The 23,403-nt window shown below is 43.3% G+C and overlaps 1 protein-coding gene across 2 annotated transcripts in view; it reads left to right on the top strand.

The window, feature by feature from the left end:
* The window catches only part of TMEM131L (transmembrane 131 like), a 79,770-nt gene continuing 56,367 nt past the window's right edge, over nt 1–23,403 (top strand). The window contains exons 1-3 of one of the 2 annotated variants that reach the window (XM_058803632.1): nt 1–127; nt 415–485; nt 7,527–7,570. In XM_058803632.1, the coding sequence (XP_058659615.1) occupies nt 4–127; nt 415–485; nt 7,527–7,570 (239 nt within the window). In that variant the 5' untranslated portion in view covers nt 1–3. Of the gene's footprint in view, nt 128–414; nt 486–3,078; nt 3,212–7,526; nt 7,571–23,403 lie in introns of those variants that run through there. The other variant, XM_058803633.1, reaches the window with a different exon arrangement.

Raw genomic sequence — 23,403 nt, 5'->3', positions numbered from 1 at the left:
GGCATGGCGGGGCTGCGCTTCCCGCAGCACGGCGGCTACTGCCGCGCGGCCGCGGCCATGAACCTCCTGCTCGGCGTCTTCCACGTCCTCCTGCCCTGCTTTCGGCCCGGGGAGGCGCAGGGACAAGGTGAGAGCGCCGGCGGGGCAAAGCGGGGCGGGGATGCCGGCACTGCCCGCTCCGGGCTTGAGAGCGGAGCCGCCGCCCCCGTCGCCGTCCCTCGGGCGGCTGCCGCGGTGGCAGCCCGGGGACACAAATGGGGCCGGGACGCGGTTCAACTCTCCCCTCGACTCCGGTTCCCTTCCTCCCGGCCCCGCGGTACCCGCCGGCCCACGCGTCTCTGCCGGGCCGCCGCCTGCGGGCTCCGGCCGCCCGCCCCCTGCCCATCCGCGCTTTCTCTCTCTCTGCCCCCGCAGCCATCGAGCCCATCCCCGGCGTGGTGGAGCTGTGGCAAGCCGAGGAAGGGGAGCTCCTGCTGCCCGCCCAGGTGAGGGGCGCGGGGGGGGGGGGGGCGCGGAGGGCCCGGGGCCGTTGCGGGCGGTGCGGGGGTGTTGGGGCCCGGCGGGCGGGCGCGGGGCCGGCGGGGCGGGGGCGGCCTCGCTCGCCGCTGCTGTCACGGCGCAGCCCCGGCCCCGCGGGCCCCCAGCCTGGCCAGCGGCGTGCTGCTTCGGCTTCATTTATTTTCTGTTTGGGGTCCCCCCCCTTTAATTATTTATTTATTTTAAACTAGTGCTTTTGGGGTCGGAACGCACTAGACGGGCCTGTCGTGAATATGCATATATTTATATCTCAGGCCTGCTCAGGTGAAGCCATTTTCCCCCCCTCAAATGACACATCATTTATGGTGCCGTTCCTCTCATTCTAGCGCATTTTGTTTTTGTCTTGTTTAGCCGCTTTCGTTGGGCAGTAACAAGATGTGATAAATTCTGTGCTGGCGAGAGGAGCCAATATGGTACAATGCCCGGCGGGGCTGGTGAGCGAGGAGGGGCGCTGGGAGCGGGGTCTGGAGTTTATGGCATTTGAGGCAGTCATTTAACTCGCACTGATGGACTCTGCCATATGTTGAGCTCGGCCTTCTAGACTTCCAGGCACCAGGCTCATAAACGGGAAGAAGCAGTCCTTAGGGACATCATCTTATATGAGGGGCAAAACTGGGTAATTTATTTGTCTTCAGCCCATATATCATTCTCTGTTTAGTGCTCAGCCACTGACACTCATTAATGTAAGGAAAAATAGCAGAAGTGCTGTTTCTTAGCTAGCTAACAATTGATGCTGCTTCCCAGCACCCAGCATTTTGTACTGTGGTGTTATGAAGTGTTATCTATTGTATGTCCAAATGATTTTATAAGATACATTTGTTGTGCTGTTGAGATTTTGCCTGTTGCAGATGTGGTAGTAGCTAAGGGGAGGTGTAGAGTCGCTGTGCAGAGATGCTTGAGGAGCACAGCCTTGTGCATCTGCGTTCTTTACAGTGGAGATGTTAAGATGCATTAGATGTAGAACTGTGTAATGTAGTCATTTTTAGTTGCTTCTCATAGCGAAGCTGCAATTGAGTGATGATGTGATGTTTACTTCCTGAGGAGATTAGGTCCTCTTGGAAAACACTTTGTTCTTGAGCATCCTCATAAAAATATGCTTTAGCTTGGCTAAAGAAAAACCAGGCATAAATGACCCGTGAATTTGGCATAGTTGAGCATATGGTCTCGCTCAGTTCTTGCAGCAGTGAAGACAAAGCTGAGGCTGCTGTTCCTCCATCATTTCTGTAGAGGTTACAGGCAGGAAAGAAAGAAGTCTTCTGGCTTCAGTTGTGATGGAGTGAGAAGTAAATCACAATAGGCTTGCTGATTTAGGAGGTTTAAAGTCAGATGAGCTGGTCTCTGAGTACTGGTGGTGCATTGACTGGTTTGCATGGGTTTTCCCCTCTGAGCTTGAGGACTACAGCAGCATCTGATGCATGAGTGCCTACTCAAGCTGAACGGAAGGACTGGGCTCCTCAAACAGGTTTTAAGACAAAAATTTGGTTACAGGCTCTGATGCTTACTCTTTTGTTTCCATCCAAATGTGGATTTGGGCTTTACCCAGCCCTTGTTGGGCTTTAGCCCTGTGGCCACATTTGAAACCACTTTTTCCATTTGTTGTGGTGAGGAGGAAAAGAGGTTTCCCAAAGTCCCTGTGGATGTGGCGAGGGACCCTTTCAGCACCTCTTTTATGGAGCGGTGGCACTGGTGCACAGTGGCTGGTCATGGCTTTTCCCTGGATGCCCAAGGAGTCGAGGGCTGCCCATCCAGCCACAAATACCTCTGGCTGGTATTTGTGAGGTCCTAAAGAAGTGTCAACATCGTTGCCCTCCTGGGTGACTGCTGGGATGGTGAGGGGCATCAGTGGAGAAGCCAGCATCAGTTCCTGAGATGTGGAAAGTCGCTACATCTGTTAACATCTGCTTGCCCTTTGTTAGAGAGATGTTTAAACTTGCAAGAGGTTTATTGCTTGTTGATCACGTTTCACTTTAAAAAATGGTCTCACCTACTACTGCTGCAAGGAGGTTTTCCATGTTCTCTTTCTTGCAAGAACAGAATTTTTCAGTTAAACCCTTGATGAGGATTGTTGCCCAGTGTTCATGTATCACAGCAGTGGTGATGTGATGGTGAGGGTGTAGTAACAGGGAGAACGTCCTTGCTTTTGAGTGGTTAATAAATGTTGTTTGGTAGGGAATATCCAAGAGTTGCTTCATTCCCATGTTTGAAGATGGGTTTTGATGAAGACTTTGGGAAGAGGATTGTTCTGGCCCCTTGATTTTGTTTTTCCTGCTTCTTTTTGGAGGGAGTGTGGCACCAATGAGGATTTTACCTGCAGAAGTGAAAAATCCAGGGAAGGAACTGTGCACAATCCTCTGCCAAAGCACCTCCCTCCAACTGCTTTCAGCAGGAAAATGGATTAGGTTGCCCTGTCTGCCAGCCCTTTAGCCTGTTTCTGGCGAGTTACCAATGCTGTCTGTTGGACGTTTTTCTCTTTCTGTCATGGCTTTACACTATTATCTTATTTTCCATGCATCATCAACTGCCTGCCTGTGACAGAGCAGTTTTGAACATTCCTTGCTGCCTGCAGAATTTGAGGATGAAAGTTGGGTGGATTGGTAACCCATTCAGCCATCCGGTTGCCTGCGCATGCTTTTGTTCCAGGAGCATGTAGCGAATAAAGACATCACGTTAAGGGGTGAGGGAGGGGAAACAAAGCGTTTTAATATTTGTAATTGCTTTCTAGGCCTTTCACAGCATTGCTTTGTCTACGTGAACTGCATGAATTTGCATGCTGGAGCGCAGCCGCCCAGGGCCCCCGTGCCTCCACCCCGCCTGGTTGTTCTACCTTCTGTTTCCTCTTGCTTCCCTTTCATTGTTTGTGCTTCTCGTGTGCCCCCTCCCAGCTTCCCTCTTATACGTATTTGTGCTTTTCCTTTTTTCTCCTCCCCTCAAGCTTGTGGGATTTTGATTCTGGCTTCCTCTGAAGGCTGCAGAGCTGTTTGGGGATGGCTCAACTACTGCTCCTGCTCCGCAGCCGAGCCCGAAGGGTGCCCGGAGCGCTGCAGTTGGTGACAGTGTGCGTGGGCTCGCGTGCTGGGGCTGAGGGGGAGCTGGCTGTATCTAGCCTGCTGACTGTCTTCCACTGGTCTGCTGCTTCCTCCAGCATTTCAATGTTTCTTCCTGGATTCCCTTTTTAGCTCTGAGACCAGCTGGTTTTTCCCAGTCGGATGCGGTGGCTGTATTCCCTTGTGCCCGTTTCTTCTTTCTTGTTGAAGGTGGTGTGAAGCGTGGAGTAACCACGGAGCACCCACTGGCCTTGCTCTCCTTCTCCTTGCTCTTAACCTCCCTTTCGTAGCATATGTCCCTGGGATGGGCAGCTGGATTTTTCTTTGAAAACCAGTGGGATTTTGACATGGAAAATCTTGAGTGTGAGAGACTTGATTAGAGCAGTTGTGGTTTTTATAGGTCCCTTATAATTTTGTGGTTTTGCATGTTTGTTTGCAACTTGTTAATACATACTCAAGTAAAATGCTTGAGAGAAAAGCTCCTTTATGTGAGACTTGACACCCAAGCCGTTCACTACTAAAGGCTGAAAAAGCTCCAGATATTTACAGCCAGGTTGTAGCACTTCAGTGCAAAGCTGAAGGGCAGTTAGTTATGTTTTAAACATAACATATACATACAAGTGTAGGAAAGAAATACAAATGGCAATTGTTGTTCAAGGCTTCCACCACTTAAAAGAGGTATCAGAGAGTGATAGTTGTGTGTTTCTGTCTGTGAGAAACCATGTAGGTGGTTACTGGGAGCATTTGAAGGCAGGGGCAGGCGGGTTGGGTACCTGCAGAGCGCTTTCACTTTGGCCCCTTCAGTTTGGAGGGAGGGACTACCTTAAAATGAAGGTTAATGTTTTAGTTCTTGTTATCACAGCTGAAAATGACAGCAAGTCATCAAAGTCAGTGTGTACCAAAACTGTATTTTGGTGTCAGTGCAGTGCTTGACTGATGTGATGGGTTTTCTGCTGTTCCTGTGTGTCACATGTAGGAGATGAGCAAGATGTTTCCTTAGAGGAACACCTTGTGTACGTTTCAGTTTGGTTGCATATTCTAAGGAGATTACAATAACTTCTTGTTTCACTTTACTGTGACATTGTTTCAGGTGTTTGAATTTTAGAGGAAGATACAGCAGTGTTTACTGTATCATAGTTGTTATAGGCACTGAACAAATACAGAACTGCTGGCTGAGTTTTCATTAAAAGGCTCTGCTCAGGTTTGAAAGATGTTATTTTTCTCTTTTCCCAAGTAGTAGGAGCTTGTCTTCAGTTTCTGTTCTTCAGTGCAGCTCAGGGGCTAATAAGGTTAATTGTTCTGCTGGTTTTGAAAGCTGATGAAGACCTTGATCTTACGTATATTCATCAGAGATAGGGGCACTGCAGTGTGGCATTAACGAGCCCATGGGCTGTGCACAAATTAGTTGTACAGAGTCACCTACTTCAAAGCAGGGTTTGTCTGAAGACACACAGTTTGTGTGAAAGTCTGAGACAGGCTTGGAGTGGGAATTGTGTTCCTCTTTGGGCTTTTAAAAGGCTTCTCCAGACTACCAGCTGAGCTTCTGGATGGTGCTGATAGGACTTGGGGCTGGATGGCCATGCAGATTATGCAGTAGCTGTCAGCTCAGACTCTTGAGACTTGTGTGACACAAGAGGGGTGCTTTCAGGGGCTTTCCAACAAAGATAAGCACCTGCCCCATATTCAGGATACTGTTAGGAGGAAGGGAATTTTTTTCTTCTTATAGGTAGACTGTTGGGAACTGCATTTTGACTTTGAGGAGGTCTTGCTGCTTTCCTTCCCCCTGTAGTCCTGTAGTTTGAGAATACTAGTTTCAGTGTAAACCTTCATGCACATGTAGCCTGGATCACACAGAGGAGTGAAGACAGGAGAAAGCTGAACATTGAGGTCTGTGTGTGATCAGAGTTGAAGGTGATTTTTAATTTTGTTTTCCTTGCACAGTTGAGATGTGCTGTGGCTGCACTGTAGACTGGGAAGTTTGCTTCATTGTTGCTTGGTGAAAAGTGAAGAGGAGAAATAGTAAGGTGGCTAGTGTTAAGGGTGAGCACAGAGTAATGACACAGACCCAGGTTTCTGATGCCTGGCAGATGCTAAGCCATTTAAAGGAGGAACTAAGTTATTTAAAATGAGGATAGGTTGCTATCTGGCCGTGGCAGAGGCGCTGTTTCTGGAGAAGGTGGATAAGGAGTCCTCTAGTTCTGCTTGGTATTGTACTGAGGTCCTAAAAATACAAAAGGAGCTTGGAGAAGCTGGAAAATGTGATGGGTTTGTATCATGCCATCCTGGTTAAGTCTAGCAGACAGGCTTTGCAAGGTCTCTAGAGGAGATGGCTGGGTCTTCATGGGGGCCAGGTGCTGGGACCTCTAGGTAGATCTGAGCTGAAGAGCTTTGTTGTGTCCTGCAGATCCTGGACAATTAGCATGGTGTTTCTGACCTCTGGGCAGACATACAGAAAGATTGTCAAGTCCTCAAATTAATTTGTACTTCCCTGTCAATCTTGTTCCAGATTTGGTTATGTTATGGTGGAGGCTGTGCTGCTTCTCTTGTATGAGCTGCTTGTGACAAAAGATGGAAGTTCAGATGTGTCTGGTAGCTTTTGGCAAGATCTGTATTATATTATCCATAAGGTCATTATTTTAGACACAATAATTATTAGCATTAATGTTAGCATTCAGCATATTTGCTGCCAGAGTGTGGTTGTAGTTTTTCCTCGCTACATGAAGCTCAGATCTTCAGAAATCCTGCTGTCTGTCCCATTCAGTAGGCAGGTAGGACTGCCTGATGTGCTTAACATCTGAAGCCTGTAGAAAGATGTTTTGTGTTTACAGGTGTTTTTTTTTTTCCAGTATGTGGTGAAAATAGGTAAAGTCAAAGCTGGTGGCTTGGGGCCTGTTCCGTGATATGCTTACGTGGGAAACATGTAGGAGGGGTGGTGGAAAGTACAGCCTTTTAATTTTAAAAGATTTTTTTCCCCTTACCTTTTCATTACTAAGGTCTCTAGTTTGTAGAGTTTGTAGAACCATCACCTGCAGAAGCAGAAGCTGGGCAAGCTCACCAGCTGTTCCTGGCAGGATGACTGTGACCTCCTCCTGAAAAATGTTAATTGCCCTAAAGTTGTCCCTGGTTTCATCAGCAGGGGTTGAGTGGCTGTAACACACTTCATTTTGAGTTGTACCTAAAGCTTTCCTGGAGATCTTGGCCAGTTCAGAGTAGCTACCTCCTTGTTTTACATGGATTTCCTGCAGGGAGCTCATTGAACCAACACTTGAGTTCATTTCTGTAGACAGCTCAAGGTGGTTAGTGGTGAACTCCAAGCTGACACAATTCAGCTGCATGTCTTAAAAATTACCTGAGTGCAGCAGCTGAGCTAAGATGATGTGTTCAGAGCTTCTGCTCTCTTTGCTTTCTGTACATTCTGCTAATCAGTGATAAGATCTGGGTTTGTGACCTCACCTGTGCCAGTTGGAATGTGGTACTCTGCTTTTGGCATTGACAGGTGATCTGCATTTCAAGGCATTCTGCATCCTATTTCCCCAAGTACTGGCTATTGAAATTTACTATGGGGCAGAAAATTTGAAAGTAGAGGAAATAGTCTTTCTGTAGTTTCAGGGTAATTGTTGGCTTTAGATTCTGTGTGTGAGAGGATTTTGTACAGATGCATAAATGGAAAATGAGTCTGTTCGGTCAGCGTTTGGGAAGAGCCAGCAGAGTACCTAGGTTAAGTCACCATTTATCCTTTGCAAGATGAGCTAAAACCTCAAATGGGATGTCCATCAACCACCTTACCTGACTTGTAAAGGAGTTATAGGAATTCTAAGTTTCTGAATTTGTTTTGCTAACAAGTCACATGAAAATCCATCTGTGATGGAGTTAAAGTGGTATATATGTCCAGTGTAGCATGTTGCTGTTCTGAGATTCTTACACAGTATTTTCTCTGTTTGTCAGGCTGATTCGGAGGAGGATGTGGAAGAGCATCCACAAGAGCAAAGGTAAGCTAAACTCAAATGGAAGCAAGAGCATTGAAGTTCATTTTGATTTTTGCTTTAGGAAATACCAAAGTGTAATTAGGGCAGACTACTAAAACATTACTTTTTTCTCCTGCCTGTTAAATAGTTCTTTATTACTTGAGTTCTTACAATTTTCTCAACTTAATGTTAATATTGATTTATTAGCAAAACCAGAAAACCTGTGCTCTGCATATGCAAGTACAAAATACCTTCCTGCATCTTTTTCTCCTAATCCTGTCTCTAAGATGAATTTACTTCTCATTGCTTTCACACAAAAAATTAAATGTTTATTAATTGTTTTGTTGTATATTTTGTAATTAATTTTTTAAGGCAAGGAACAGTGGTCCATTACAAAATTTGTAAATGTAAGCAGTCTTGGAGTGCTAATTTGCACCAAGGCAAGGAAAGAGGTGAGGGAAATTTAAAGCCAAAGGTTTATTAATGTGTTGCTATGGAACAATAAATATTCTACCCTTATGTCTTGAAATCAGATACATAATGAAGCTCTTCAAAACTATAGTCACAACTCTGTGGTTTCTGTTAATATCAGGCCTTCTGTTTGGAAGGGATGGGTAAATAGCATCACAGATAATTTTTTAAAGATGCATTTTGTTTCCTCTGAGCGTCCAGGTTAAAATGCTTGGACATCTACCAGTGAAACACTTCCTTCCTTTGGTATGTGTTAATGTGGTTACAGCTTTCAGTACCATGCCAGCCAGAAAGATCATAAGACTTAAAACAAACATGTGGAACAGCACTGTTTTCTGATGGCAGCAGTCAGCCACAAATGCTATTCTCATTTATCTCCAGTCTTTGCCTCTTGCTCTCTTAGTTCTGAGAGCAAACAGATCTGATAACACACAAGACTTGGGAGCTGGCAGAAGGAGTAAGCCTGGGGAGTGGGATGGTTATGATGGGTCTGTCTTGCACTGCAATGCTTCTTCACATGGCTTTTCCCCTTGCTGCCCCATTGGGAGCCTTCTCATCTGAGCCCAGCATCACATTAAGGCTCCTGTGCCTCATCTCCGTGGGAATTACAAAGATGGTTTGGAAACAGGATGTGAGAATTACTGTGGCTGCTGACAGCTGGTGCTGATTACTTGTGCTTGCCTAAGTGCACCAATTCCTACCTGCAGAGGGGATTTTTTTTTTTCTTACCTCCTCTTGTGAAAAGAAGGGTAAAATACTGAAAGCTGCATTTCACTGCACAAATACAGAAGTTTCTGATTTTTCTTTTCATCTGGGAACTGTTATGTTTTGGATGCAGAATTTTTACTGTGTAACTTTATTACCTGCATGCTTTCTTTATTGAGAGGTAGTCAGAAGGAAGCAGTCTCTAGTGCTGTGCTTAAGTTTGTTTCTGATTGTTTCCTTAGTTGTCAGAGAGATGTAATTTAGATGGAAAAAAATTCTCTTCTTGCCTATTTTTCTCTGGAGGTGGATGGGGTAATTGGCTACTATGGCAATAATAAAAATATTGAAAATAATTAGTTCTTGAGACTCAGAGAGGAAAAAGTGATAGGTGATTTGACTGGGGTTTTTTTTACATCATTCAGGTGCTTAAATTTTTTTTTCTAGTAATTATTAATTTTCAAAAATGAATTTGTTTTTTGGGAGTAAAGTTTGTAGAGGTTCACTTGCATGGTGGAAACATCCTTCTGTTGTCATACTGAAATGCTTCAGGAAACTTGCCTGAACAAATCCTGGCTTGTGTGCATCTTCTAAACTATTTTGGTTTGCTGCTGTATGTAAACACATACATAGACCTGTGTGCGCTTTACAAACGGAAGGAATGTTATAGTGTGGACTTCACGAAAAAGAGGCAGCAAAGATACCTTGGAAATATTAGAATTTCTTAGTTTATTTCTGGATTAATTTTCATTCCTGTAGCTTACATTGCTATATGGTGAAATCATGGGGATTTCCTTTTCCTGTAGCAGCAAAACCTGAAGCTTGCAGCATCTTCATCTCATTGTCTGACTGCATGCCCTGGGGAAATCAGCTGAAGCTACTGTAATTTGATGTGAAGCCCCAAGAAGCAAAGCACCTTAATGTACGGGATAAGCAGAGGTTAAAGGAGATAGAGAAATCAGAAATTTCCCCAGAGATGAGGGGAGTATAGAGAGTTCATAATCTTGGTGTATAAAGGAGAAAGTCTCTTTCAAAAACATTGTTTTATTCAGTTTTTGATTCTAGGTTAGTGGGTTCCTTGGGAGCCTGTTAACCTACTTTGAAAAAAGCAAACACAACAAAAGCAGTGAAGTATTAACAGTGTGTTAACGGACTTCCTGTGCATGTGCCTCATCAGATCTTCCTTTTGGGGTGGTCTTCTTGGTTTGCTGCTCTTGTGGCAAGTGCACAAGGGAGATGAATGTGGTCTTACCGTTTCTACCTTAGGTTTAGCTTTAACAAATAGAGAAATTTGCATGGAGGTGAAAGACATTGTCAAAATAGTAATTTTTGTGAAGAGCTACTTCAGAGGTGAATGAGAAATGGTTGATTAGGTCCATAGGTTTGCAGCTGCCCTGAGCAAGGAGATCATTATCAACTCCTTAATTTCCACCCTATGATTCCTGCTATTCTGATTGCTTGGATGCTTCCACGGGTTCCTTCATGCTGTTTTGTGTCTCTCTGGATCAGATTCTGAAATAAGAAATGCAGCATAGTAGACACTTGAGTACTGCTTCAGGCCACAGACTTTAACACAATTAAAGTCATGTGTATTTGTACTAGCCTGTCAAAAAGCTTTGAGTTTCCTTAAAAACCTTTTCTTACATTTGAAAGCTAGGAGTAAAAAGATGCCTTTCATAACAGTCAATGACAGATGTTGACAAGAAAAGGTTTTGTTGTTGTGTTTCGAGGTTAGTTTTTTGTTTTTGTTTGTTTGTTTGTTTGTTTTGTTTTGGGGTTTTTGTACACCTGCCCCTTAATCCAGGTGATTTTGGTTGCCACAACTGGCAGTTACAAATTTTGAAGGTTTAGATTCTTGCTAAAGCAGCAAAATGAGTCAGGACCCAAGGGAATGGCCTGAAGTTGTGTAGGGAGGTTTAGGTTGGATATTAGAAAAAAGGTTTTTCAGTTTTTCTTGTTGGCCACTGGAACAGGCTCCCCCAGGAAGTGGTCAGAGCTTCAAGCCTGACAGAGTTCAAGAAGTGTTTGGACAGTGCCCTCAGGCACCTGGTGTGGGTCTTGGGAATGGTTCTATGCAGGGCCAGGAGTTGGACTTGATGATCCTTGTGGGCCCCTTCCAACTCAGGATATTCTATGAAATGCAGAAGTCTGGCACAAATAAAGAGACAGTACTGTCAGGTGACGTGCACAAATGATGCTATCAAAATTTTTAGCTTTCTTCTTCAAGGAAGTAGACTTGGACTACAAAAAAAAAAATTTCATGTGTATGTCATTATTAGTACTTGGATTTTGAGGACTTCTGGAGAAAGACCTTTGAGAATGCAGTTTTGCAGCTGGGCAAATTAAGGAATATTTGCACCAGAATAAACTGCTGTACTCAAGTGGAGCACACGTTCTTAATATGTGATGCACAGTGATTGTCTACGAGAAGGGAAATCCAAATCCATAAAATACTAGAAGTATGGAATGAAATTAGCCAGGAAGAGGACATTTTCCAGCCTTTTCCTATGGCAGGGCATACTTTGCTTAGAGTTGATGGGTATCAAGTGCTAGGAAAATTCCAAGTGTGATGCATTTGGCTCAGTCGGGCATTTCTGTTGAACCTTTGCCTTTGATCTCTGGAGAGCATTTGACCCTGTGGGCTGGAGCTGCTTGGAGCAGTAGGTGGTATTGGCTCCCAGTGGGCTCCTGCTAGGGTGTCAGTGCAGCCTGGGAGTGACAGCTGATGCCCAGCACTTTGACCTCTCCTGATTGCTTGGTGGAATTACTCCTAATCCTGTTGTTTTTGCTGTGCCTGTGAAATAGTGCTCCAGATATGGAGGAGAAATTGAAGGTAGAGGTAGCAAGGGAGCAGCTTAGTAGCTGCCTGAGAGAGAGCAAAGCAATGGAGGTGCACAGACTGCAGAATTGCTAGGGGGTTTAGGGAATACTGAGGAGATGGAGTTACAGTGTTTGTTTCAGGAAGAATCCGGAGTGGCAGTGGGAGAACGAGCCTCCTGTGCATTTTGAGACTGTACATTGCAATTCCTCCCTGGCCACAGCTTTGTCTCTAGCCAAGAGGCACAAATGAGCTCTGGCACTGTGGATGGAGTATTAAGACACTTCAGAGGTGACTCATCCTTCCAAAAAGCCTGTGGTCTTAGTGCCATCGTTTTTGACAGTCCCAATTAGAAAGTAGTGGCGTGGGACTAGTGGTATGCCTGTGTGCCAGATAACTAGCTTGGGTGGTGGCTATGGCAGGAAAAAAAAAGATTGAAAAATAAGTTAGGATCAACCAGATTTTCTTTTTCCTTCTGCTTTTTTTAACTGAAATGACTAAAAATTGGTTTTGTGCCAGCAGAAATGTATGAATATTAAAAACAAAGGTTTATGTTGTATTTATTTTTAAATATTTTCTATTAAAATCAAAATCAAAGTGAGTATGCATTGAGAAAGTGTTTCAAAATGAAAAGTTGAAAAGTAGTTCTGAGAGTGTCAGTGAGTGCTTAAGATGTCTGAGAGGAACCATCTTAATATTTTCAACCTAAACTTGTATGGAGTACCACTGATCATTTAGACTGTGATTAAACTTACCCCAAAAGTAAATTTAACTACATGAAGACTTTTTCTAGAATATATGCTTGGTCTTAACTTGTAATAGTATATATATATATATATATATATATATATATATATATATATATATATATATAAATAAGCTGCTTTTATTAAGAGTTTAGTGTTTTTAAAATTTTTTCTTTTGCAAAACAAGCAAAAATCCATGTGTGTATTAATAAAGAAAAGAAAAAGTGGAGTTTCTTGGGAAAAAGCTTTTTAGTCCCATTACTGTACTTGCATAAGGTACAATTTCTGCAGTATGCACAGAATGTATGTTTCTAGTGGTTAGCACTAAAACCTTCTTCAATACTGGCAAACTTTTGTTTTTAATTGATAATCATGGCTGTTGTATCCCACTTCCACTTTGTCTAGATCATCAAGGGACTACTAATTTTAAGTTTTACTGGATGCCTAAAGAAATGAAATTTACCTAATCCGTAGAAGTAAGGGAGGAGAATTAAGATGGACACACCCACCTATAACACTTGGGTAAAAATCCCTAAGGAAACACCTGTAGGGAACACAAGGTATTGTGAAACTGGACTAAAAGTATTTTACTGAAAAGAATTGCAAGAAGTCAGTGAAATTGGAGGTTCTCTTGTAGATGAAGAAACAGATAGTTCCTTCCATAGTAATCAGTGTTATTCTTTCTCTCCTTCCTTATGCCTCTGCCAGGCACAGCTAGGGTGGCAGGCTGAACTCCTGCTGCTTTAATTGTTTATCTCTGTTTTATGTGGCAGTTGATTTACTGATGAACTTTGCCTTGCTGAACTTTGTATTAGATGCTGTTAGGAACAGCTCTTCATGTGGGCATTGCTTCTTCCAAAATACCTGTCCTTTTACAGAATTATATTGCTTGCCTGATGGTACAAGGAACCATCAAAAAATGTGCTTTGTTTTTTTCCCTGGGACATTGCATGGCAGTGCTGTGTGCTGTGTGTTTCTTTATTTCTAAATTGTTTTCAGACATTTCATAAATGAGACAAATTGCCCAGGCCAGCTGTACAGTGTTCCATACCAAACTGAGGAGGTGACCCTGTGGCTTTCTCTGATCATGAGATAATGGCACATGGCAGTCTTGCACTTGTTTGCAAAGAAATGTCAAACTTCTGTCCTCAGTGTAGGTCCTACTTGACCTTGATGGAAATACTTTAAAGGTGATGTGTGGCCATATTTAATTACTCTGAGACTTGCTGTTGCAGTCCCACTCATCATCAAAATCTTGTCTGTTTGCATTGAACAAACTGCTGGAATGTATATTTCTCTCACTTTTGCCCACTCTCTTGGGCTGGAGGATGTTAATGGCTGGACCAGACACTCTTTGATCTATGTTAGCTTGTATGCCATCTAAAATAGACTTTCTCATCTGTGGGTGACAACTTGGCTTTGAGAAATGAAGGCAATCTTGGTATGGAAGTTGCCAGTTGGCATTTCTGCCTTTGTTTGGCTCATGATGCCTTGAAAAGCCACACAGGCTTCTATGGAAACACCAGTTTCTATACTGGTAAAAATAGCAGGCTGGGGCTGTGAGGTCATTGTTTGCACAGGGATTAGTGTGTATGGAGAAATTGTGTTTGTGGATATGTGCTACTGGAGGAAACTTTCTCACGTGTAATGATCTGTTTTAAAAGGACAGACTATACGTTTTGGTGCCCTATGTAGTTATTTCTTTGTCTTCTTCTGTTAATAATGTCTTCACTTTCTGTTCTCTGTATTTTCTGCAGATCTCTTGCATACTGTCTTACGGAATCTCTACTTTTTTTTTTTAACTTCTGTCTCAGCCATGCCTGAAATGGTTGTAGTGTCTGTACTGCCAGAGGAAGAGGATGTCTTGCACTCGGTGGCCTGGTGCTCTCCCTTGCCTTGTGCAGCCCTACAAGTTCTCTGGATTAGAAGAATTTGTTTTATTGCCAGGTTAACATTTACTTGTGATCATTCTCTGGTTGGTTTCCCTGTTGCTCTTTGGCAGCATCAGCTGAAAACGTGCACGTAAGTTCTCCCTCAGTGTCTACAGGCTGTTGTGTGGGACGGGTGCCCTGTGTCACCTGCAGGATGTCATCTCTGTTCTGTTTGTCTCACGCTGGTGTGGCACTGCTCCGGACCTTGTGGCATCTTTTTGCTCTTTCCTCAGTCCTTCAGACCTGCCTCTTCCTGCCCCTGCCTTTTGGGCAGACTGGGAATGGATGGTTGTGTGGTGGTACCTGTGCCAGGGCTGCTCCCTTACCTGCAGCGCAGGAGGAGCTGGGGAGGAGCCCAGCCAGATCTGCACTTCTGCTCACTGTTGGTGAGATGAGCAGGCCAGTCCTCAAAAGTGTGGGGCTGAGATGGACAGCTTCTTGTGTGTTAGGAGTAACACCTTCAAGTCAGTGGCTGTGGAGTGGGAGTGGGGCAAAGCACTTGCACTGGGATGATGGATAGCCTGGGGGACAGCTCCTGGGTTTTGGGTGGATGGTGTGGAGAATCACACAGTGGCAGCACTGTGTGAACAGTTGCTAGCTGGTGCACGCACGTGCACATCATTTGGTTTTTTGGGGTTTTTTTTTTTTTTTTTTTGGCACTTGGTAAGCTCCCCCCAGCCTATGTTTTGGGATAGAGCCCACCCAGAATGCATGCCCTTTAGAGTTAGGACAAGCCTGGTCTGAGCAGGTGGGACAAGGGCATATAGTGTCTTATTTCCCATTGTGTTTGGTTCAGTACTGGCTGCAGAGCTGTGTGAGAGCAGAGGCAGATCTCGGGGCACAGCCTGTTGGTGCAGTCATTCAGCAGACACATGGGGAAGGTGAGCTTTTAATGCCAGGCCAGTTGCATGCTGCTATGGCTCTGCAAGTCTGCTTGGGAACATGGCATTTTTCTTGTTAAACTTAACCTGATTTGTTTTGAAAAAGGGGATGTTGGGACACATTTTGTGTGTTTAGAGAAGAGGGAAAGAAAAGCAAAAGTAAACAGCTGCTGTGGCGTGTTTGTTCATGTTCGTTTGTAAACTTGGTGTCCCCGTAGCCTGTACTTGCTGCTTGTTTAATATAAGTAGTTCAGAATAGGAACTTTCTTATTATGCTTCTACTTTTACATTTTAATACACTGGTAATGGATTTCAGATGTCTGTTAACCTCAGGCTAATCCTTCTGATTTGTGGGCAGTGGGCCACAAAGGATTTAGCTTTTGGTCTGTGTGTTTATTATAAATAAATTATTTTCACCTCCATAATAGCTGTTGCTTAGTTGCCTATAAGAAGACTTAATTTGCAGTAATTTTACCATTTTGCAGTTAAGCAACAGACATCTGGAATTGTAGACCAGTGTCAGCAGTCTGAAAATTGACACAATATAAGAATTTAGCTTCACCACTTTTCTACTCTTGCAGATTGGCAAATTGTGACAAAATAGAAGAAAACCTAAACAACAGTTTGCTCACTTGTAGGAATTTATGTGCAGTCTGCTTCTGAATGACCAACCTCATTACTCTCATTTGATTATTATAAGCAGAGCATGAAAGCTCTTGAAATCTATCTAATGTAGTAATAAAGAGCTATAGGCACACTTGTTACCTGACTTTCATCTTTGTGGATACTCAAAGGTGACACAAGCCTAGCTTTTAATGACTCGCGTATTTTTTTTTTGACAAGGAAAGGTCCTCTAGGAAAGCGGTGCTCATGCCCTGGCTGTGGCTCTGACTGCATGACTTGTGGGCACATGGATGAAGGAGCCTTTTCAGTAGTTTAGGTGTTTGCCATAGTATAGTGGTAGTTATAAATAGTTGTAAGTTCAAAACATATGTTGTCTTTAGACATCATTCTTTATCCACTTTCTTCAGTATGTGCTTTGGGAAGAGACTTTTTCTTTTTGGTGGTTATTGCAAAATACCCAACTCCCTTTTTCATCAGGAGAGAAAGGCCCCATCCACTTCAGGGAGGGGAACAGTATATATCAAATATTATACTTGCATGTGACAATGGTGTGTATTAACTCTTTTGCAGAGTTCTGAGTACTCACCACAAATATTTGCTTTGTATTTGTAGAAGTTTGCTTTCATCAAATAAGCTAGTCACCTGGGAGAAACATGTGATCATTGTGAATAATTTAGGTGTCTGCTTGTTGTCTCAGGGGTCCACCATTCTGTGTTGTGTCCAGGCTGCCAACTGAGATAAGGAGGATAGAGGGCAAAGCTGTGGTATTAATTGTCACCTTATTTTTTTCTCCACCTCCTGGCCCCAAAGTGGTGTACAAATAAAGTTGAGGGGTTTTTGTTGTTGTTGTGTTTTTGGTTTTTTTTTTTTTTTTTTTTTGTTTTTTTTTATTTGTCTTGTACCTTTTAGAAATAGCAATGGAAATATAATTAGGCAAGGATAACTCAGGATATTTTGTGCGTGTGTACAAAATAGACCTTACTTTCTGTAGAACAATTTGACTTTATATAAACACGGGAATTTCTCACACACAGAAGCAGCTTTTTTTGCTCAGAATTATGAGGAGAAGAAGAAGGAAAAACAATTTCTTAGAGGAAGGTGAGAAGTAGGCCTCTGTTCTTATTTTTACTGAAGTTCTTATCTTCCATGTCTGCTTCAAGATACTGTTGCAGAGCTCTAGCTAGTTGTTTACCATCTGACCCACCTGCTTACCAGAACTCTGCAGATGGCAAAATCAAGAAATTTAAAGTCCAAAATAATGCTTCTAGTTACTGCCTGATAAAAACCAACTTCAGCTTTAAAACTTTGTGAGGACACATGAAGAAGCTGTAAAGACTTGGAAATAATAATAAGAAAGATGGTGTGTCCTGTTCAGTGCTATCAGAAGTATGGGCTGTGTTGTTGTTTGTTGTTTCGGAGTTGGATTTTATGAAAAAGAAAAAGTTCTGTTTAAAATGTTTGTTTGTAACAGCATGTTCTGTGAGGAAATATGAGAAATGCAGAAAACAACTCAATATTTATTAAGCCTAAAACATTTTTTGGCCAATGCGATGGTGCCAAAAAAAAGTAACATGGTTGCACTTGCATTATGAAAGAGCTTGCTCCCTTTGCAGTGCTAAGATTTGAAGCTGGTCTGGCCTTTGGAGACACTTGCACATCAATAGCATGATAATTTGACGCACATGAAAATGCTTGGGAAGACATTAAGAAGCCTGAGTTTTAAAAATATGTGTGTGTGTGTGTATGAAAAAACAGTGACCTCAGGCCCAAATTGTTCTGGTATAGATTTTTGCTAACTCTTTTGCATGTATAAATCGTTGTATATTGCTTTTGAGTTTTTAAAATTGCTATTCATTATTTTAATGTTTCTCTCTGTATCCTATTTATTTTCTTTGAGACAGTGAAGCATAATTCTGTTGTTGCATATGCACCTCTCAAAACAAAAAGTTAACTTTGAATTGGATAGGGAGTCTCAGCTTTACAAAGTAGATAGAGATAAATGATGACTATCTGCCCTGTTGGTAGCACATTTACATTTATCTCATGAGGAGAATTTCCCAGCTTTTTTAAATCATGTGAATGTTGATATCTGATCTAGTAGAAATTGAATAATCTCTCTTTTTTTACTCTTCTTTGTTGTACTCTGAGACCCCTGAATTCTGCCATGTTCCAACAGTTTCCCCTCCTGAATTAATGGAAGGCTTGATTGAAAAGCTTTTGAGAGTTCCAGGAGAGGATCCAAAAGGGAATTGTTATAGAGACTCAGATTTCTAGGAGTTCTGGGGACTGGCTTTGAGTCACTGTCAGTGCTCCTGTTGACTCCTGCACACTTCTTTCAGAGCTGACAGTGGCTGTCAAGGAGTGAATCCAAATGTTAATACTTAACACTTTTTAAAGTTTGTTGGTGCTGAGGTCTGACTTTTCTTGTGAAGCTGCTTCAATTATTTCTGTGATTTCTGGTTATTATCAAAAGCAAATTGAAAAGATAATCACAGAATAATCTGGTATCCTGCTTCCTGCTGGTATTCTTTTTCTAGTGAGTGTTTCCAAAAAGCTCCTCTGTGGGCAGCATATGGGGTTGGTGACATGAGGCAACTCTTTGCAGTCCTTCAGCTGCAGGTATTTGTTTCTTATCAGTGAGGACAGGAACAGGTTCAGCAGCCATGTGTGAGACAAAATTCAGTTCAAACATGTGTGTGCACTTCAATGCCATCTCCTGGCATTTGTTGGAGCAATGTGTTGTGCTGCCAGTTGGGAATGCACTTGGAACAAAGTGGGACTTTGGAGACTTGTTTGACTCTGAGCCAGCAGTCTCAGTATGATGTTTAGCACTGGAGAGAGAAAAAACAGATGCATGCTTGTTTTTTTATTATTTGTGAGGAGGATCCTTTGAATGGCTTCCAAGGTCTTGAGGTTCCTGCATGTTGTGCTGCCTTTTTACTCCACGGCTGTAGCGCGCTTGGACGAGAGGTGCAGTTTACACAAACAATTGAAATCGCACGTGCACTGGATTTTTTAGGCTCTCGGACTTCCTTGTGGCTTGTGTCAGCACGCCAAAGTGCACCATGTTCTCAAGGCTTTTCTGGGTGGGAATATGTGGAAGCTGTCAATTACTCCTCTGTTCCAGGCCGGCGGTTCATAAACAGGTGTGGTCTGTGGGGACATTTCCCTCATTTAAAACCCATCATTTTCACTTACACTTCAGTGTTAGCTGTTGTCATTGCACAACACAGCTGAATCCTGAGAGAGTTGAATGATAAAAAGCTAAACTAGTTGAATTCTACTGAATTATCTGACAATACAGTTGATAAATTTTCTTGGATGATAAATCACAGTGATTCATTAATAAAACGGTTGCATTTGGTAGAAAATAAAGTGTAATTTTAAAGTTTAAAGTAATTACTTGACTACTTCTTGGGGTATGAAGATGTGCATTGCATGAAATGTCACAGTAGTAGGTACGAGGTGTCATCCTGAAAGATTTGGTTGCTTTTGCAGTAGTTAATAATGCAGAAATTATTGTGTGAAGTTGTTTGCTCTCTGCTTGAAGAGTAGGGACAATCTTACAAGGATTATTAAAAGGGTTCAAAATTGAAATATAAAAGGTTTGTCTTTTTACCTTAGAACTCTACCAAAGTTATTGACAAGTGACTGTCATCATGCACAGAGCTGGACACTCATGGTTTTGGTGCAGTCAGGGCATCAAGCACTAGGTCCTGGCTGAAGCAATGCCATACAGGTCAGCCCCTGCACCATGCAGTAGCTTCAAATGCTGAGCATTTTGGAGTAGTGATGCTGTCACTGTACCTGAGTGCTGCCCAGTGCGATGGTTGCACTGGTGTCCTGATATTAAATCTCTGGATGGAGGGGCAGTGGGGTTTTGCTCTGGGGTGTGGCAGGAGGACAGGGGTGGTTTTGTTTCCCCTCATTAAGTTCTCACTGTCTGGCTAGGTGCCTGTCAGTGTTTGTCTTGCAGCAAACTACACTATGAGGTTGCACTGAGTGCAGTTTGTTCCCCTTTTTGTCCCCTCTGAGCTCATCAGTTTGTGTTCTTTGGGGGCAGAGGCTGTGGCTGCACCTTGGGTCCCACTGGACTTCCTGCTGCAGAAACAAAAGGCACTCTGCAACCACCAGACCTTTCCCTGGGAGTGCTGCTCACAGGTCACATCTGCTTTGGTGCATAGGGCTCTCCTCTTTAGACTGATTCTTCTTACCAAAGCTCAGAGCAGTGTGTTGGGTAAGACAAAACTCAGCTGAAACAGGATGCCACCATCCATGCATGGTTGCCTGGCTGTGGGGAGAGAGGCTGGCCAGCCAGCAAGTTGCACATGGCACTGGAAACTGCTTGGATGTGATGCTGAACATGACTGGGCCAGAATTTGGCAGCAGGGGAAGGACGGGGTGTAATTGCCGGAAAGGCAAAGGCAGGGGCAAAGCATGGTGACAAGTGAAAAAACACTACAGACTGTGAACAGAACAAAGCAAGGCAAAAAGCCGTGCCCTGATAAAAACACCAAGTGAACAAAGATACCGGTAGGTAGGGAGCAAATGAGAGCTTGCTCATTTCAAGTGATTGGCAAAACTGATAAGGGACAACAGCAGATTTCAATCTTAATAATGAAGAGAAAGATACACAATAACAAAAGGGAAGTGAAATGAGAGAAAGGAGGGAGTGAGTGATTCATAACTGTGTGCACCTTGGGTAGCCACCACCTCCGTTCACGTCAAATGATTTTAAGGGTCTCTGCAAAACAGAAACAAGTCTCTTGGCTGTGGCTGGCAGATGTGTGCAACAGTCCTGCTGCACACTGACTTGGTGTCAGCTATTATGCAGTCAGTGAGTCAGGCCTCACTAGTGACATTGTAGGTCACCTCTCAGATTTTGCCTTCATAAATTTAAGTTGCATTGTCCTATCGATTGCAGTTGTGGTTAGCATTTTAAAGTTAAGGTGTCTGCATGTCAATAAATGTACAACAGTAAAGACCTGAACACAGAGATGCTAAGTACACTAACCATGTGTAAGAAAAAATTGTGTAATTCTTGGTTTGTTTTGTTGTTTTGGTTTTTTTTTTTTTTTTTAATGAAACTAGAAGAACAAGAAGCAATGTGCTGCCTTTGGCAAGCGAGCAGCCCTGTCATATATTGTAGAATAAGTTTTGCAGTTCCTTACTGTGTTGTGGATTTAACATGCCTGCTCAGTTTTTGTGCCTGCCTGCTGGTGCTGTGGGCCATGTACATCTCTGGTTTGTGTCTAAATCTTGATTCCTGGCAACTGAAGAAGGGCAGAGAGCTGAAGGGCCTGTACTTGACCGACTCCTTGACCCGTGCTTTACGTGCTTTGTTGCTATTAACTGCCTTTCTTCAATAGCTATTGTCTGATTTCTGTCCTGGTGTGTTCTGTCCTTCACTGGAAGCCTTTGCTGCACGCCTGCTGCCTGCAGCTCCCGAGGTGCCTGCTGCCTGCTTAGGTATTTCTGTGGCCCATCGCTGACCCAGTTTCTGCAGCGTTTAAACTGCCCTTTTCAAAAGGGGACATTTCTGGCCTTTGTGAGCGTTCTCAGTGTTGCTGGGATAATGTGGCTGATCCCGCAGATGCGGGTAGTCACTTTAAAACAAACACACACCCCTGCCCTGGTCCCCATGCTTTCAGTCTTGCTTGGATTTTTTTTCTCTCCTTGTAAATAAAAACAATTATTCATGCTTTCTGGTCATTGAAGCGATGGGCTGTGTTTTGTTGTTTCTGAAACAATCACTGAAACGTTTGCTGTGCAGGGAGGGCAGGGCAGTGCCCAGCCATACAGAGTGTACGCTTCCAGATTTTAAGATGAGGACCTTTGCCTTTATACCCAAGCTGAAGAAGCTTGTTTGAGACTTGGAAAACTTCAGGTTGTCCCATGTCATCTGTGACTTTCCCATGCTGCCTGACTTGGAGGTTAAGCCGTTCTGGGTGTGCATACTGGTTTGGGGACAATGACACTTGGCTTGAACATGCAGATCTTCTTTATTTTCCCTTTAACCACTGAAAGCTTGCAAGCTGTGGAAGGGTAAGATCAAGTGTTGAAAATGTGACTTTGTGGTAACTGCAAATCCACATTACCTACTGCTGGCCATGGTTTGGGGCAGCACCTTAAGTTTCTTTATTTCCTCTATTTTTGCCACATTCGTGCCAAAAGCCACATCTTCCAACTTTACATGATTGAAGATCTGCCTTACAAAGCCATATTGCTCCTTTTTTTGTGTAAATTATTGCCATTGAGTGACAGAAGAAGCCTCTTCAGAGGCTGGACGCACTTTGCTGATTTTTGTCTTGCTCTTGTATGTCCATCCACATATCCAAATGCTCCAATAAGAAGGGGCAAAGTGCTGTGTGTGAGTCCTGCTCCTCAGTCCACCTCAGCTGCTCCTCTGCTGATGAGAAGCCCCTCTGGCTTCAGTGGGACCTTCGTGTGTGTTCCCATGTGGGACCATGGCATCAATTTGCTTATCTTGAAGAGCAAGAAGTGTTGAGAGATGAATGGCCAAGACCAGTTAAATACACCTTTGGGCTGCAGAGGGATCTTTTTCGTGTCTGGAGGAGCTTTTCCTCTCGTGGGCAGCTTGAGAAACCCCATGTTTCTTCTGCATGCAGAAGCAAAGTGCATCTTTTACTGCAGTGGAGGCAGATGTCTGGTTAGAGGCTTGTCAAGGAACTAAAAATAGCTTTAGTAGTGCTTTGCCTTTGGTTTCACAGGTGAACATTTCCAGTTGGTGAGCTCTGATTAGCTTCCTAGCTTTGAAATAAAGGACTAAATGCAAGAGTCTAGGGGAGGTAGAGTTTTAATATTGTACTTGATTGCAAGTACATTTTTAGAGGGTATAAAATAATCAAAAGCTGACTTCCTGCTGGTTTTTTTCTGCTAATTTTCCTCCCTTTCCTCAGAGCTATCCTGCTGAAGGAAACAAATGTTAACTTGTGGACTTTAGGTGCCCCTTACTGGAATTCAGAGCCATAACATACCTGAGGTTTCTTTGGTGGTAGACATTTTGTTAATAAACCTGTGAAGCAGGCTGTGTTTCATATGGTTCTGTGTTGTATAATAGCAGAATGCTGCAGCATTTTGTACATCAGAAGAAATTGGCTGAGAGCATGTGCTGTGCATTGGTTTCAACAGATCCCAGATGTTTTGTAAGGACCCAATGGTTTCTGTGATAAGTGTTGCAATTACTAATCCTGGTAATGCCAATTTTTTGTTGTTTTTTTGCCAGTTTGAATTTTCTGGTATAAATTTTTTCATATCTGTGTGTTTCCTTTAACAGCATAATCTAGTGAACCATAAATACACAATAGTACTTAGGAGTAGGTCAAAAACACACCGTGAGCATGCTTGTTTTTATTAATAGCACTAAGTCATGGGGCTGTCTTTCCGTTTTGCACACCCCAAAGCAGAGTGATGAGTGACACAAGGCAGGAGAGCTCAGCAAGCTGCACTTTTCAAAAGGGGCAGCCTAGGAAATTGTGCAGGCTCTCCGCAGTGGTGTCCTGTCACCTTGGGGGTTTACAGGCTTTAGGTGAAAAAGTGTGACACTGTGCAGTGTCTGACACTGTGCAGGATTCCCTTTTCTTTGTCTGACTGCAGGAGGGGATGTAGTTTGAAATATAACCAGAGTTTTGTATGGGAAGCTAGAAGAGAAAAGCTCTTTGTT

Source organism: Ammospiza caudacuta, chromosome 4 (assembly GCF_027887145.1).
Source record: "Ammospiza caudacuta isolate bAmmCau1 chromosome 4, bAmmCau1.pri, whole genome shotgun sequence".
In the NCBI taxonomy this organism is placed as follows: Eukaryota; Metazoa; Chordata; class Aves; order Passeriformes; family Passerellidae; genus Ammospiza; species Ammospiza caudacuta.
Note: the sequence above shows the minus strand (reverse complement) of the source record. Positions and strands in the feature narration are given on the sequence as shown.